Below are 16,070 nucleotides of genomic sequence, written 5' to 3' on the forward strand. Positions count from 1 at the left end.
AAATATTGAAATGACAACTTTGTCACAAATGTGTTGAATGTTCACCTTCCTTGACCTAGGTTTAATTGGATGAATAGGAGAGCATGTATTTGGGGATTTAAGGACTTTAACTTGACTTTGACCCATTCATACAGTTATGCATTGAATAATTTTCATGGTACCGGCATGGAGAAAAAGTGCAATTTCTGTACTGAATAGTAAATTGTTACCATGTTCATCTGGCCTTTGAACCTAAAATTCATAAGATACTAGTAATCACTTTCAGGTAGAACATGCATAAATATGCAGTAAGTTTCACAATAAATTGAGCCACTTCTGAGAAATGGAGGAAAAGTTAGTTCAGCACTTTCACTTGATCTTTGACCTTTTGACCTTTGAGGGAAAAAAAAAAAGAAAAAGAAAAAAAAAACTCTCCAGAGAATTTCTATTAGGTTACACATGCATACACCAAGTGTAAAAAAAAAAAATAATCCTGCTGGCATTGCATGAACATGAGGGAAATAGTAAAATTTTGAAGTGCTGCACTTGACCTTTAACCCCTGACCTTTGACCCCATGAACCCTACATTCTCTAGATAATCACTGCCAGTCAGTACATGTATATACTATGTTCCATGAAGATACCTTGAACAATTTTCCAATTTACAGAGAAAAAAAAAAGAAGTTTGAATACTTTTACTTGACCTTTTGACCTTTGACCTTTGACCTCATGACCCAAACTTTCACCAGAGAATCTAAATTGGGTAATACATGTATACACTAAGTTTCAAGAAAACATCTTCTGGCATTGCATAGATATGGTGGAAATAGTGAAATTTTATGTATTTGACCTTGACCTTTTGACCTTTGACCTTGAGCACGTGCACCCAAAAGTTGATAGGCACAACTTCGCCCCCTAATACACATACATGCGAAGTTTCATTAGGATACCTCAACAGGTTTTGATAGTTACCTTGTCCACAAAATTCATTACGGACGGACGGAAAGACGGACGGACGGACGGACGGAAGGACGGACGGACGGAAGGATGGACGGACGGACGGACGGACAGACGGACAACCCGAAAACATAATGCCTCCGGCACCACTTCGTGGCGGAGGCATAAAAACAGAAACAGCAGCATATCAATGTATTAAGCAGCCATCGATGCAGCTATCATGTATTCTAGTAACTCTTTATTTGCCATGGAGGAAACCCCCTGTGTGCCATGTTATTCTGAGACATGAAAGTAGTCACGCTTTGAGAAAGAATTCTGTTTTCCCAATTCTATATATCATCTACAAATTTCTGTTAAGCTGGACATATAGTGAGCAATGTTGTAGAGAAATGCCAAGCTTTGCTTTGATATAGATTGTATGACAAATCTATTTTTCATTTTTCTTTTGAATAACCATTTGCTACATTGCTGTAAAGGCATATATGACTTTTATTTAAAACCATGACTGAAACTCAGAATTTACACGCAAATCTAGTTGGTAACACTGCTTGATAGTCAATCACCGCATAGGATGCAAGCTGTAATGAGAGGAACAAAAGCGCAAGAAACGCTTTCATTGTACTGCAGCATTAGGCGATTTATTGATCGGTTTGGGCGGCTTTGTGCATTTCAGCAAAATATGCGAAGTTGGCACCCTGTCGACAGAGGTTGATGTGTGAATCATGAATGTGGCACATAAAGAGTTTAGTACCGTGTAGCAGTGTCATGTGAAGTGATTTGACTACATAGTGACCTGTTCAATTTAAATGCGTCATTTTTAAAATTACTCATCAGATTCACAAAATCTGTACTGTCCATTGCAGACAAACGAAATCAGTCCCATAGTTGGCGACCAATACACTGTACTACAATCCCACATGGGCTTGGGAGGAAGGCTCTTATTTTGTTTGAATGTCCGTCTCAGTACAACCAGAAACATTCAGACATACTCTGTACAAGTGGTTTCATTCGCGGTGGTTTTATTTTCGTGCTTTTTGCGCTTTGAGGTTGAACCGCGAATGTAACATCACGCGAAAATGTTTTGAACTTGTCGCTTGTACAACGCTATCATATCCGACCGCGAATTTAAACACACACGAAAAAGTCCGCACCGATGGAAACTGCGAAAGTTTCTGTACGCGAAAGAAACCACTTTTACAGTAGTACTTTTGTGAATGGCCAGCTGTGAAAAAGAAAAATTGAAGAGTACGCTATTAAGTACTGTATTTACTACATAAATGGATTTGTTGAACACACATGGGCTGCTGGTCAATGAAAATACAAAACAAACAAGAGACCAAGCGGTCTCACGCCCACCTGAGTACTGCAAGTCCACTTTCATGCAGCACACATAGCATTACCATAGCTTTTAGTTTAATATAATTGAAGAAAAGATTTGAAAAAATTCTGTAATTTGGGGGGTTTTGTCTGTGTATTATGAATGAGTTTGGTTCTGCATTTATGGTGCACACATTGTACACTATATTTCTTCTTTCTACTTTCATCCCTCTCCTTTAAAGATAATATAAAGTTTTGGTACCTCAAAAGTTTCCCTGAATTTCCTTGTCTTAGTTTGTGTTTCAGGTTAAAGTACCTTTCATGTAACTAACACTGTGAGACTTACTCGCCCCAAAGTGCTCTCATGTCTTAGTAATCATGCAATAATGGTTTCGTACCAGAGCTGCCGCTGTTCGACGGCGAGGTAGTACACGTATTGTACGAAACTATTATTGCATGATAACTGCGACCAGCAGCGTGCAGCCCCATACAAACAACGTGTACGCATAGCTGTAACTGCCACCAGCAGCCCCATACGCATAGCGTAATGGGGCTTCGCATCGTAGCATTCAGGATCATGACAGATTTAGTATCGCGGGTAAATATCAATTTAAAATCCAAAAATTTCTTCAATTTGAAGACTTACCGATTAAGTTGACGTATTGGAAACAGGCTTCGGGCAACGTTTGGTTCTGCCAATACTTAGTCCCTTTCTGTTCAAATTGATGACTGAATGTGACTTTGAGAGGACCTTGGGAGAGCTGCATACACTGAATACTACGGCCAGCGCATGCGCAAACATCACATGCGCACAAATTTCAAATCCATGAACGGATAAGATGTTTGTTTTGGATTTTAAGTTGATATTTACCCGCGATACTAAATCTGTCATGATCCTGAATGCCTGAATGCTGGTCGCTATACGTATGGGGCTGCTGGTCGCAGTTAATTGCATGATTACTGAGACATGAGAGCACTTTGGGGCGAGTAAGTCTCACAGTGTCAGTTATATGAAAGGTACTTTAACCTGAAACACAAAAATTCAGGGAAACTTTGAGGTACCAAAACTTTATACAGTGCACTCCCATTATAACGAAATGCTCGGGACCGGCAGTTTTCTTTCGTTATAACGAAATTTCGTTATAACCGAACAAATACAATATATAACGAAAACAAGGAACCATGTAATGTTTGCTGAATACTCATCATACACTGGAAATTAGCTACATGTATGTGAAATGTGATGGGATAACTGTATCACAATAACAAACGTAAGTTCCCCTCAGAAACTGTGCGTGACACAAGGAGCGAACACACAGTGGTGTGAAGCATTCACCCATGCAGAGACGCTATAAATGCTTGTTCCTCTACGTATTTTTGAAAGCAATTCGCATTTCGTTATAATGGAGCACATTTCCTTTGTTTTTCTTTGTCTGTGGCGCTCGGAAAAGACTTCGTTATAACGGAAATTTCGCTATAACTGTGTTCGTTATAAGCGAATTGTGTACCATAGACTTTAATGGTGATAATTTGGGGACCAGAAGATCTACTTCGTTATAACGAAATTTCGTTATAACCGTGTTCGTTGTAACGGGAGTGCACTGTATCATCTTTAAAGCGCATAGAGACACCACGGTAGTGATATGCGCTATATATAAGCACTGTGTTATAATATAAGTACAGTATATTACACCCAAGTGATAACACATGCAAAGTTTGGTGAAAATTTGACCACGCATTCTTAAGAAAGAGATGAAAATTACAATTATGAACAATTACAAATGTGTAAGGCCCATTTTTTTTTAACCCCTCTCCTCCCCCCATGGGTGGTGACCCTGAATCTGACATGAACAAATATGAATCTCTGGTCATCAATATTTACTTACTCATGGTATTAATTTTAACTCAGATCACTTCTGCATAGAAAAGAAGATTCCTTAATGGGAGGGGGGGGGGGGGGGGGGCTCCCTGAGGCCCCCAGGGAAGCATGGTACCCATTTGGATAAATGACGACCCTTTATGCCTAGGGACGCTAAAATCTACCGTGGGGTTTTCAAGAAGAAGATGAAAATATACAATTCAGGCCTAATTTGGACCTGACCCCATATCCTGAGGGCACACCAAGAAGGGCACCCCTTGCTCTGCCATAAACACACTTGAAACTGCAGTCATCGATGTACCCACTGACAGTATTAACTTTTGCTCTACCACTTCTGGTTAAAGAGATGAAGGTTTAATTTATTGGGGTTTTTTTTGGCCGGAGTGGGGGGGGGGGGGGGGGGGTGGGGGTGGGGGGGGGGGGTAGGGTCCCCTGGGGGAGCATGGTGATGGTGCCCATTTGAACAAACTGAGAACATACCATACGCATGATATTCCAACAGATGCTACCTTCCAAGTTTGGTTAAAATCCTTTGAACATGGGGTTTTCAATAAGAAGATAAACTAGAAATGTCACTAAGGCAACTGGTTTGCCTCCACCATAATGCATGATTCTCCTAATAGGTCTATAGTACATGTGGACAATGTGTGATTACAGTACATTTTCACAAAATTGGCAAAATATTAAAATGACAAGTTTGTCACAAATGTGTTGAATGTTCACCTTCCTTGACCTAGGTTTAATTGCATGAATAGGAGAGCATACGTATTTGAGGATTTAATGACTTTAACTTGACTTTGACTCATTCATAAGTGTATGCATTGAGTAATTTTCACGTTATGGAGAAAAAGTGCAGTTTCGGCATTGAAAAGTACATTGTTACCATTTTCATCTGGCCAATGACCCTAAAATTCATACAGCTGTAGGATCACTGTCAGGCAGAACATGCCAATGCGTAAGTATGTAGAAAGTTTCAAGATAACTTGAGCCACTTCAAAGATATGGAGGAAAAAGTTAGTTCAGCACTTTCCCTTGATCTTTGACCTTTTGACCTTTGAGGCAAAAAAAAAAAAGGAAAAAAAAAAACTTCCAGAGAATCTCTATTAGGTTTTACATGCATACACCAAGTGAAAAAAAAAAATAATCCTGCTATATTAAATACAATAGCTATAAAAAGACCCTCGAATAATATATCATTTACTCATTATTTACCTAGTGATCCATGTCCCACAAGCTTTGCTTTTTAGTGGATCACTATTTTCCATAATCGAATTTATTTTCCGCACGCCCATGAAATATGCATTGTTCCTCCTAATATGTTGTTCTATAATTCATCTTGTATACTACATGAATCTTTTGCAAATGTTTGAAATATTATTATTTAACATTATTATTTCATATTTATTTCATGACATGTATACTTTGTACTATGTTTTTTTCGTTGATTGGAAATAAACCATGATTGAATTTATTGAATTGATGAATTGAATTGCATAAATGAGGGCAATAGTACAATTTTGAAGTGTTGCCTTTGACCTTTGACCCCGACCTTTGACCCCATGAACCCTAAATTCTCTAGATAATCACTGCCAGTCAGTACATGTATAAATACTATGTTCCAATGAAGATACCTTGAACAATTTCCAAGTTACAGAGAAAAAAGTAAAGTTTTAATATTTTTACTTTACCTTTTGACTTTTGACCTTTGACCTAATGACCCCAAACTTTCACCAGAGAATCTTAATTGGGTAATACATGTATACACTAAGTTTCAAGAAAAAATCTTCAGGCATTGTATCTAGATAGATATGGTGGAAATAGTGAAATTTTACGTATTTGACCTTGACCTTTTGACCTTGAGCATGTGCACCCAAAAGTTGATAGGCACAACTTCATCCCCTAAAAAAAAATACATGCCAAGTTTCATTAGGATACCTCAGACGGTTTTTTAGTGACGCTGTCCACAAAATTCATTATGTACAGACGGACGGATGGACATCCCGAAAACATAATGCCTCCGGCACCACTTTGTGGCGGAGGCATAAAAAAAAAGGCCCCATCTGGACAACCCCTCCCCTTCCCGGCCCAATAGGGAGGGGGGGGGGGGGGCACCCCTGGATCTGCCATGAACAAATTGAACTAGCTCATAACTCAACTCAGGGAATAATTTTCCTGGTATCGCATCGCAATTTGCTATGCACTTTTACACCACTGCTACACAAACTATCTTTTGTGTAGCAGTTTTCTTCCATAGAAATGTACAGGATACCATGTGAAATATTGTTCATCAGCTGAAATTGCTAATCAAATTTGAGTTTGAAAATTATTCCCTGCAACTCTCTAACTTTTGGTCTATGAAAAGAAGATTTTTCAAAATTCAAGGTTAATTTGAGGGGTTCTGGCCCCCTGGGACCCCCAGGAAGGGCATGGTGCCCATTTACACAAATTCAGTTCTATGCTAACCCCCTAGTGATGCTACCTGCCAAGTTTGGTGGAAATCCAACAAGGAGCTTTCAAGAAGAAGATGAAAATGTACAATTTAGCCCCTCATTTGGGCCTCCCCACCCAGCCCCCCCCCCCCCCCCCCCCCCCCACTGGCCCCCAAGGGGGACACCCTTGGATCTGCCATGAACAAACTTGAAACTACAGTCATCTAATGGATCTATGTACATACAGTAACTCCACTCTATCACTTCTGGTTTTAGCGAAGAAGATTTTAAAGATTGTTTACAATGGTGGGCAGGAGGGGCATGGTGTCCATTTGAACAAGTTGAGATCCTAACCCCCTAGGGATGCCAAGACCTACATAAGGATGTCAAGACCTGCCAAGTGTGGTGAAAATCCAGTCTAAATTCATATAAGTTAGTCTGATAAGAAAGAGTAAAATATTATGAGTTCATCAGCAAAATTTTGATTGATATCAGGTGCTGTGACATTTAAAATTTCGCTAATATTTCAGGAAACAGTTCTTGAATGGTCATGCGAGCATGTCATCCCCTCACAATTTGCCATATAGTTTGTACATAATATCTTGAAATTTGAAATTTTTCAATGAAACCAAATTATGTATGACATCTTGTCTTAAACGTGTATATTTGATATGCTAATTGATCACTATTCTGAAGTTATTCAACCAAGAATAACAAACTTTAACGACAGGAACATTGAATTTTTGTCATTTTCTTTTTAATACAATCAATAGAAAATTGTTAGGTTATAAAATTGTCAGCTCACTCATTTGCAGATCTATCCACTGCACAAGAACTGTACATTTGCTGAAATTAGCAAAACTTCAGAATTTCATTCCTTATTTTCCTATGATTTCAGTCAAGTGTTAACCATTAAACTTGTAAAGATTTTACTCTTTTTTCAGACTAACTTATTTTTGGACTGGATTTCCTTCTTAAGAGGTTTACAAGAAGATGAAAATGTAAAAAAGTTTCCGCATGACGTACAATGGACAAAGGACATCAGATGCTGGACGCTAAAAGCTGAGGATGGATAGGTTGAATATTTTGTCCAATCTTCTATGTACGTATTATGTATTAAAGTCCTTATGCAGAATCAGGGCACTTGACTCTTGGTTTGTTTTGAGATGCAAGGTCAATGAAGTTCCCATGCCTTTCTGGCCTGCTTTTCAATGACATAGTGTAGATAAAATTCAAAACATTTTTCAAGTGTTTATGGGGTTCTATTCATTTCACTCACACATATTGAGCTGGCGGGTGAAGCTTGCAAGGTTGTTGTGCTTGAAGACACATGACAAGACTTCGTTGGCGAACATCATCTGATCCGATACAATAAAGCTGTCACCTTTCTGTTGGGTAATATAATCACAAATGATGGACCATTACAAGAAAACCACTTCTGAAGTTCTACAGACTGTATACGTCAAGTGTAGAGTCTATGCAATGACCACTGATATGCATATATAGACCAGATCCATTAAAAATAGCAATTACTTGTGCTAGCCTTTTGCCTGAAAGAAGTACAATTGCTTGTGCTAGCCTTTTGCCTGAAAGAAGTACAATTGCTTGTAGGTAAAAGCTTTTGCTACCAAGCACAAGTAATCATGCTTGCTGCCCAAAAGCAATTTGTTATAGACCAAGCATTTGTTTAAAAATGTATGCATAAAATGAATGTTTGCTTAGCTTGTTCTTAGCTAGAAGTTGCTGAGATTTTCCAATGAATGCTTCCAAGCTCTGCAAAACGAGCTTTCTTAAGAGCTTTCAATTTGTTCAAAGTGGAAATCTTGTCCAATAGTCTGATTAAACAGAATAAAATCTTACAAGTTCAAATAAAAATTTGACTGAAATTGGATGAAAAATATTGAAGTTATGTGATTTAAGTTTAGCTAATTTCTGCAAAACAGATCTTGAAGTTTAGAGTGGATATCTGCAAATGAGTGAGCTATAAACAAACAAATAACGAAAATTCAATGTTTCTATCATTGAAATCTTAAACATAATGTTATTCCTAGTTGAATTTATTCAAACTTCAGAATAGTGATAAGTTTGCATGCTACCAGCTAGATTTGAGCCTTGGGCATAATTACGTTTGAGGAAATCACTCACTCAGTTTGCCATGTGCATGTATACTTCCTTATATTTCTCACCCAATAACGATCAAAATTTTACAGTTGAACTCGTAATATTTCACTCAATTCTTATCAAACAACTTATAATAGAATTAATATTTGAACTATATTTCCCCTCAGTTTAACTGGGATGTTCGCTTTCAAGTACTGTGTCATTTTCACATTCAAAAAAAAAATAAATATAAAATGAAATATATCAAAAGAACTAGTCACCCCAGACCATAGTTTCAACCAGAAACTTTTTAAGGTAAAGTAATCTTTACATTCGCATACAAACTATAGAGTATAGAGACAGTTTGCATACTGTAAAAGTGGAAATTTTTGCGGTGTAGAAATTTTTGTGCATTTCGTGAAACTAGAAATGCAGCGCAAAAACAGAAGCACACGAATATTTTTGCTTGCCGTATGTTCCTGTACTTGGAATGGTATTCTGAAAATCTTCCTAAGTTTCTTCCTTTAGAAGTTTCTTCCAAAGTCAGAAACTTAGGAAGTGCCTGGGAAAGACCTAGAATTGGTATTGTTGCGAATCTTGTTGAGACATAATTCACGATATAGCATTTACATCATATGTTCTGTATATTCCATATTTATTCATTCATCTTTATGTATTGTTGTATCGATTTACATTCAAATTAATGTTGAAAGTAAACTGAGGTTCTATATCAGGTCTGCTTCTCGTCCTCGCTCTATCCTTGTTCTCTTCGTCCTTGCTCGACGATCGGCCTCTGTCATCATGCGATCCTTGCTACTTTACTTTCTCCTCGAAATGTCCTCTCGTAAGTCTTACTTGTCTCAACTGCCTGTAGCCCTCATGCTTCTCGTTTTCTGCTAACTATTATTTCTCCCCCACGCTATCTTTTCATTTCTGCTCGCTTGCACTTTCGTCTCACCTTCCCTCGAGATTTCTCTGACCCTGCAGCTTCCGCGTCCGCGAGCAGTGGCCTCGTGTTGTAAAAAGCAAGGACGCCGCATGCGACCTCGCTCTTACGTAACGAAAGGACGCGTCCGCATGCGACCCCTGCTAAGGACAGGGTCGCGTGAGGACAGGGACACGCAAGGCCACGCCCTTGTCCTCACAATGATGGACGGCGACAGCTGGCCGTAAGGTCAGATGGCTTTCTCCCAGCAAGGCCACTCTCGCGGCCGCTAACAGGTGACCTCAGTATAAATAGACTTATTATGCCAAGTTGAGGAGTCTTTTCATTTAGGAGTTTCAGCATGTAAATCAATAAGTTTTGTTCGTTGTAATGTTCGTGGTGGAAATAACTTTCTTCACAAATAAATTGGACAAACTCCATATGATGCCTCCTGTGGTCTTTGTGACTTGTGACTCTAATACTTCTTGTTCTGCAATACCTTACAATTACATAATTTCCAGTACACTGGCTAAACCGTAGGCACGCTTACTAACCACATAACGGATTTTGAGGAGAGTAAGCGAGGAAAGGAACCCAAGTACCCTCAGCTTACCAATCGCCCTCTCCATACCAAAATTTCGTTACAGTATTCTGAAATTTCTTCCTCGACACTTCTTAATGCAAATTAGGCCATCATTATCCCCGCCTACGTCCTTTCTTAAGCCAATATGGAATGCTGTATCATAAGGAACCAACCAATGATAATCGCATATCACTATGACGTAGGGTCAAATACACGTGTACGCGGCATGTACCCTTTCTCACGCTCATTTCGCGCATCAAAGTACATGTGCGTGCAGTGAATGACAAGCGCACCTTGATGTCTGCAGCTTGCTATTCTTAACAACGTACTGGTGTAGGACAGGGGTGGAGCTTTCTTCAAAAATTTCCTAAAATTCTTTCATCGAGTGCATTCCAACGTCAATTACCATTAAGTCACCAGACATTCACATCGCATGTAACGCACACCGCAATCAGAGATCAGCTGGCAGGATGGATTTTCATCACTCTCAAAATGCATTCGTAATTCACCTTTTTCCTCCGTAAAAACACAAATAATTGTAATCAAAATATATTTTACCATAAATGTAAAAGGTGACAAAATCATTTTTAAAGCGAGGATGTTTTTGATTTAGAATGGATTTAACGTGGCAGATTAATGGCGGTTTTCAAACGCGGTGACAGACAATGCATCCTACATTGAAGTGTGTGTATAACGCAGGCTATGGGCAGCGAACTATTGCAGTGCCTATCGTTAGTTCGCCAACCCTGAAGTGCATAGGAATTACAAACAAGTGGTGACTAGAACGCCTATACGGTAATTGACGTTAGATTCCTTTGAATACCAACTTCTTCCTACAATTTTGTAAGTCAGAAATTTGCATACTCCTGCCCCTTTCCTAAATTTCTTCCTATTAAAGTCTAGGAAAAAAAAAATTAGGAATTCAGACTTAGGAGGAAACTTAGGAAGATTTTCAGAATTTTTGTATGATACACAAAGGAAAAAATCCTGACTTATTTTGTAAGAAGAAATTTCTTACTAGAAAGGATTTCAGAATACCACCCTTGGTGTCTAGATTCTGCGGAATTAAAAACATGAGAAACTCTTCTCACCCAGCCAAGCGCGAAAAATTATTCGTGCCAAAACATCCACTTTTCCTGTGAGTGTACAGTTGTAGAGCCTATGATTGGCCTACTCCGTGTTGGGGATAGTCGCATTATAAAGCCATGATTATACATGCAGTTACAGAATTTAATTATATGCTAACCACAGCTAACTGCGAGGTCTGCGACCATCATGACCACACCGAATGTGAGTAAACTGCATAAAACAGAGCTGCCCCCCCCAAAAAAAAAAAAATGTTAGCCAGACGCTCAGTAGGTGTTTTCACAACAGCCTGATGTTTTGAAATAGCGCGCTATTTTCTGACTTTGGAAATTAACCAGATCACGAAATAGAGTGCTATTTGATAATGTGAACACAAATTAGCGCGCTATTTGTATTGCTCTGGTCAAGAAAATTTGTTGAGTCCAACTCGGCCCTCGGGAAATTTCTGAAATAGCGGGATAGTAGTACAATAGCGCGCTATTTGATAATGTGAAAACGACTCGAGAAATTAGCGCGATGCATCCCATTCCATGCCTAACGTGTGTGACCCGATCGATCGAGGCAAACTGCACACAAATCATGAGGAATTTTTGAAATTGCACACAGTCTCATTACTGATGCTGTTTGCACATGCTCAGCAGTCGAATTATCTTGAAAAAATTTCGGGCTGATTCTCTTCGGGCTGATGTGAATAAGAAATGAAATACTAGTAGTGCGCTAATTCGCGATCGCGAAAAATATTTCAAGCTTGGACTTTTATCTTGCTGATGTGGAAACGCCTATAGAGTAGTAGACCTATAGGCTATACCTTCTAAATAGACCTCACCCTTACTGCGATCAGCCCCATACGCATAGCTATGCGTATGGACTATGGGGCTGCTGGTTGCAGAAGTTGACCCCACCCGATCTTGCCCACATTTAACAACGCCCAGCCAAAGAGGGTTCTTAACATTATTGTTAACAGGTAGACTACTGTATGCCTCTTAGGCTGCGTTCACATAGAAGTATACTATTCGGGTATTCGGGGCTCGCTTTCGAGGGCACGCGAATAGCTTGAATCGAACGATAGGATTTCCTAACACCGGTTCACATAATAAGGCACTATTCGAAAGTATCGAATAGCTGCGAATAGCATAGCAAAGTGGCAAGTATTAATGACAATTTTGGTCTGGATTTGCCCTTTAGCAAAAATAAGCATGTAGACTGACATTCTCATGCACTTTAGAAATTGTTAATAAGATTTGCTGGGATGTATAATTGTAGGAGGAAGAAATCCTCAGTGCATGGGATGGTGAGTTGACGGTGCTGGTGATGGTGTACTGGGTGCCCGAATAGCGAATAGCAAATAGCGAATAGCGAATAGCGAATAGCGAATAGCGAATACCGAATACTTCTATGGCTGCGTTTATCAACTCATTTTCTCGGCAGAAACAGGTTATCCAAACAGCTTTCAAGGAATTTTTACAAGTTGATAAACACAAAGCTGTTTTGAAAGCCCTTTAGGAAAGCCTTTAACGAAAGAGCGCGTTGATCAACTCTCCTTTCTCGGCAGAAACAGTTTATCCAAACAGCTTTCAAGGAATTTTTACGAGCTGATAAACGCAAAGCTGTTTTGAAAGCCCTTTAGGAAAGCCTTTTCGAAAGCCCCAAATTTGTGACGATCCAAACAGGTTTCCTAAACAGGTTACTGTAAAAGTGGAAATTTTCGCGGTGTTCAAATTTTCGCGCATTTCGCGCAACCAGAAACTAGCGCAAAAATAAAAGCACGCGAATATTTTAGCTTGCCATATGTGCCTGTGCATGATGTCTTGATTCCGCGGAATTAAAAACACGCGAAACTCTTCTGACCCGGCCAAGCGTGAAAAATTAGTCACGCGAAAATATCCACTTTTACAGTATCAGAAACCTGTTTGTAACAGCCTTTCGAACTTGATAAACGCAAAGCTGTTTTGAAAGCCCCTTAGGTCGCCCTACTGCCGTTACGCAACCATGCGTTTCTCATGCCGCCACTCTTCTTCTTCTTCCAATAAGTACATCACTCTCAAAGAGTATTATCATACTGGGTGCTATAGGTGTGACTACAGGAACAAACATCACATCTGGTGCAAGAAGATAAACTTAATGGTGCAAGTAAAAAAAAAAAAACCTCCTTAGTATGAGGGTTATCGGAGTGTAAGTGGTTTGAAACTGCTCCGAAAGGTCTCGAGAGACGGAGCTGAAACCACGGCTGTGGGAAGGCCGTTCCAGATGCAAACAACACTTGGGAAGAAACTGTGTTGATAAGAGAGGATTCTGCAGTGATGTTGCCGGAGTTGGATGTGGTGGCCTCTGGTCAGGTCTGATGAATGATACAGGTATGGTGGGGAAGCAGGGATCACGCAATAAGGCCGTTGATGATCTTGTATAATATGATGTACACGGTATACGTATACGTCATAACCTCCAGCAGTCTCCTTACCCAGCAGTTCCAACACCAAAACTTTAAAAATTCATAACTTTTGCATCGATTGCCCAATTTTCATTAAGCTTTCACTGATGAGTCTATGTTACTGCTTTCACTCAATTCGCACTGCTCTTTGGGTTTGCATTCCCTTTAATTGTACAGGGAGTGGACAGGGTTTTCGAAAGGGCTATGGAAAGGGCTTTCGAAAGGGCTATGGAAAGGGCTATCGAAAGTCGTTTAAACAGGGGAAAGTTAATAAAGGCAGCCTATCACATGTGAACGCAGCTACGCAGCCTTAGGTAATGCACTTGTCAATTGAAATCCCGGCCCATGGGTACCAGGGGATGGCCGGGACTTGCAACCAAGTTGGGCGGGGATTTCAGCCTTTTTTTTCGCCCGGGTGGGTCGGGAATAGACCGGGCTTTGTAGGAGGAAATTCACTTAATTTGCCCCGGTGGGCCGGGGATGTAGCGGGGTGTTGTCGGAGGAAATTCAATTATTTTGCCCCGGTGGGTCGGGAAAGGACCAGGCTTTGTCGGGGGAGATTCACTTATTTTGGCCCGGTGGGTGGGGAATAAACCGGGGCTTGTCAGGGGAAATTCGCTCCAACCAAATGGCAGGCATTTGGGGTGGGAATTTTGGCCGGGATTGAGCCAGATTTTGCTTGAGAGTTGACCATGACTTGTACCATTTCCAGTACGGTACCGGTAATGTGACCATAAATTATTTCGCTTGACTAGCAATTCCCCGCTATTGAGGACTCGGTAACATTGCCCAAAAGTCGCGTAAACGCATGAATCACGTAAGAAAATAGAGCCTAGCGTGAAACATGCGCGATTTGCGCATTTCATGAATTTTTCTAACGTGGAACCTTCGATCATTGTCCGTGGATGTGCGCCGGATCGGTGCTTTACGCGCTTCCATGCGGGCTCAGTCACACTGCCCAAAAGTTGCGTTATCGCATAAATCACGTAAGAAATTTGGTTTTGCGTGCTTGTCCGTCAAGAATGTGACCATTTTCGCTGATTTACGCAATGAAAAATCACCGACGAATTGCGCAAGAACTACGGAAAGATCATGCAAAAATATAGCGCCACAATCATACGTGAGTTGTTAGTGATACATTAGTGATTCATCGATCAGTTTTTCGTAAGTATTACATGCACTTATTTGCGTGTTCTGTTAAAGATACATCTCGGCCTACGCCAATATTTTTTTTTCAGTGATTTTCAGTGATAAGTAGGTGTTACAAGCGCGAAACATGCGTCATTATTTATGTCTGCTAATCGTCAGTGGACGACTCTCCAGTGACTATGCAAATATGCCCGGCTTGTCGGGGACTTGGCCGGGGATTTCTGCACAAATATTGCCCGGACTGTCGCCCGTCGGGGAATTGGCCGGGGATTTCAACTTCATTTCTGCCCGGTCTGCCGGGGACTTAGCGGGGGATTTCCGTGAAAATTTAGCTTTACCAGTCGGAGACTTGGCCGGGACGTGTAAATTAATATCCCAAAATTTCAAGTGGGATGCAAGTCCCGGCCATCCCTTGACCGAAAGATCGGTCTGTATCTGTCCGTCAGGGAATGTTCCGCGGAGACTGCGTCTGGCTTCACGGATCCCCTCCGTATACGGAGGACAGCGTTAATGGCAAAATATAAAAGAGTCCTCCGTGGCTCCGGACAGATGGATCTTTCTGTCTAGGCCATCCCCGGGCCCGGGTACCCTGGGGCCGGGACTACAATTGTTGAATTGACAAGTGCATATTACAACTAATAAATGGGTGATAACACTTACGGAATTACGTGCCTCTAGCCCCGGAGACCGCGCCGCCAGGCGCGGTCCTGGCGGCTTCCCCCCAGTTTCGCTAATGTGAGAGCTCCCCTATTCTGTGTGCTTGTGCGAGTGATTGTGAATTCTCTGAACATCGGTGAGCTGCTTATAAGACATCATTTTGTGCATCACAAGCAATGAAATGCCTTAAACAGTCGCCGATGATAGTCATTTAGGTTTCATCGACCCATGTAAGTATTCCTAGTAGTTTCTGTTGAAAATTTAAGGAAATATAGCGCCGCAAAGGCACCCGTTTGTTCAACATGAAGATCTGAAATGGGAGCACGGCGCAGCCGCCACACTGCGTGTGGCGGCTGTCGCAGTTAACGTGCCTCCTACTACAACTGTTAGGAGTCCATGTATATAGACTTCTAAGTACCGTACAGTGCGTACATTACCTCGCTCCAGTGAATGTATTCGTTGGTATTTTCGTCCTCCACTAATTGCCATAATTTCGACAGAAATGCTGGACAGGGCAAAGCCTTCACACTAACTGCACGCGATTTCTTTTTAGGCATGACCGCGACCTCATATACAGTCAT

At 40.7% G+C, this 16,070-nt stretch overlaps 1 protein-coding gene across 1 annotated transcript in view; it reads right to left on the reverse strand.

The window, feature by feature from the left end:
• The window catches only part of LOC139720044 (uncharacterized), a 34,954-nt gene extending 18,914 nt beyond the window's left edge, over nt 1-16,040 (reverse strand). The window contains exons 1-2 of the mRNA XM_071631418.1: nt 15,927-16,040; nt 7,841-7,949 (exon numbers count right to left, since the gene is read on the reverse strand). Of these exons, the coding sequence (XP_071487519.1) occupies nt 7,841-7,919 (79 nt within the window). The 5' untranslated portion in view covers nt 7,920-7,949; nt 15,927-16,040. The remainder of the gene's footprint in view (nt 1-7,840; nt 7,950-15,926) is intronic.
• Between the last annotated feature and the right edge of the window lie 30 nt (nt 16,041-16,070).

Source organism: Diadema antillarum, unplaced genomic scaffold (assembly GCF_040938485.1).
Source record: "Diadema antillarum isolate AM-2024a unplaced genomic scaffold, OU_Dant_1.0 scf00000120, whole genome shotgun sequence".
Lineage (NCBI taxonomy): Eukaryota > Metazoa > Echinodermata > Echinoidea > Diadematoida > Diadematidae > Diadema > Diadema antillarum.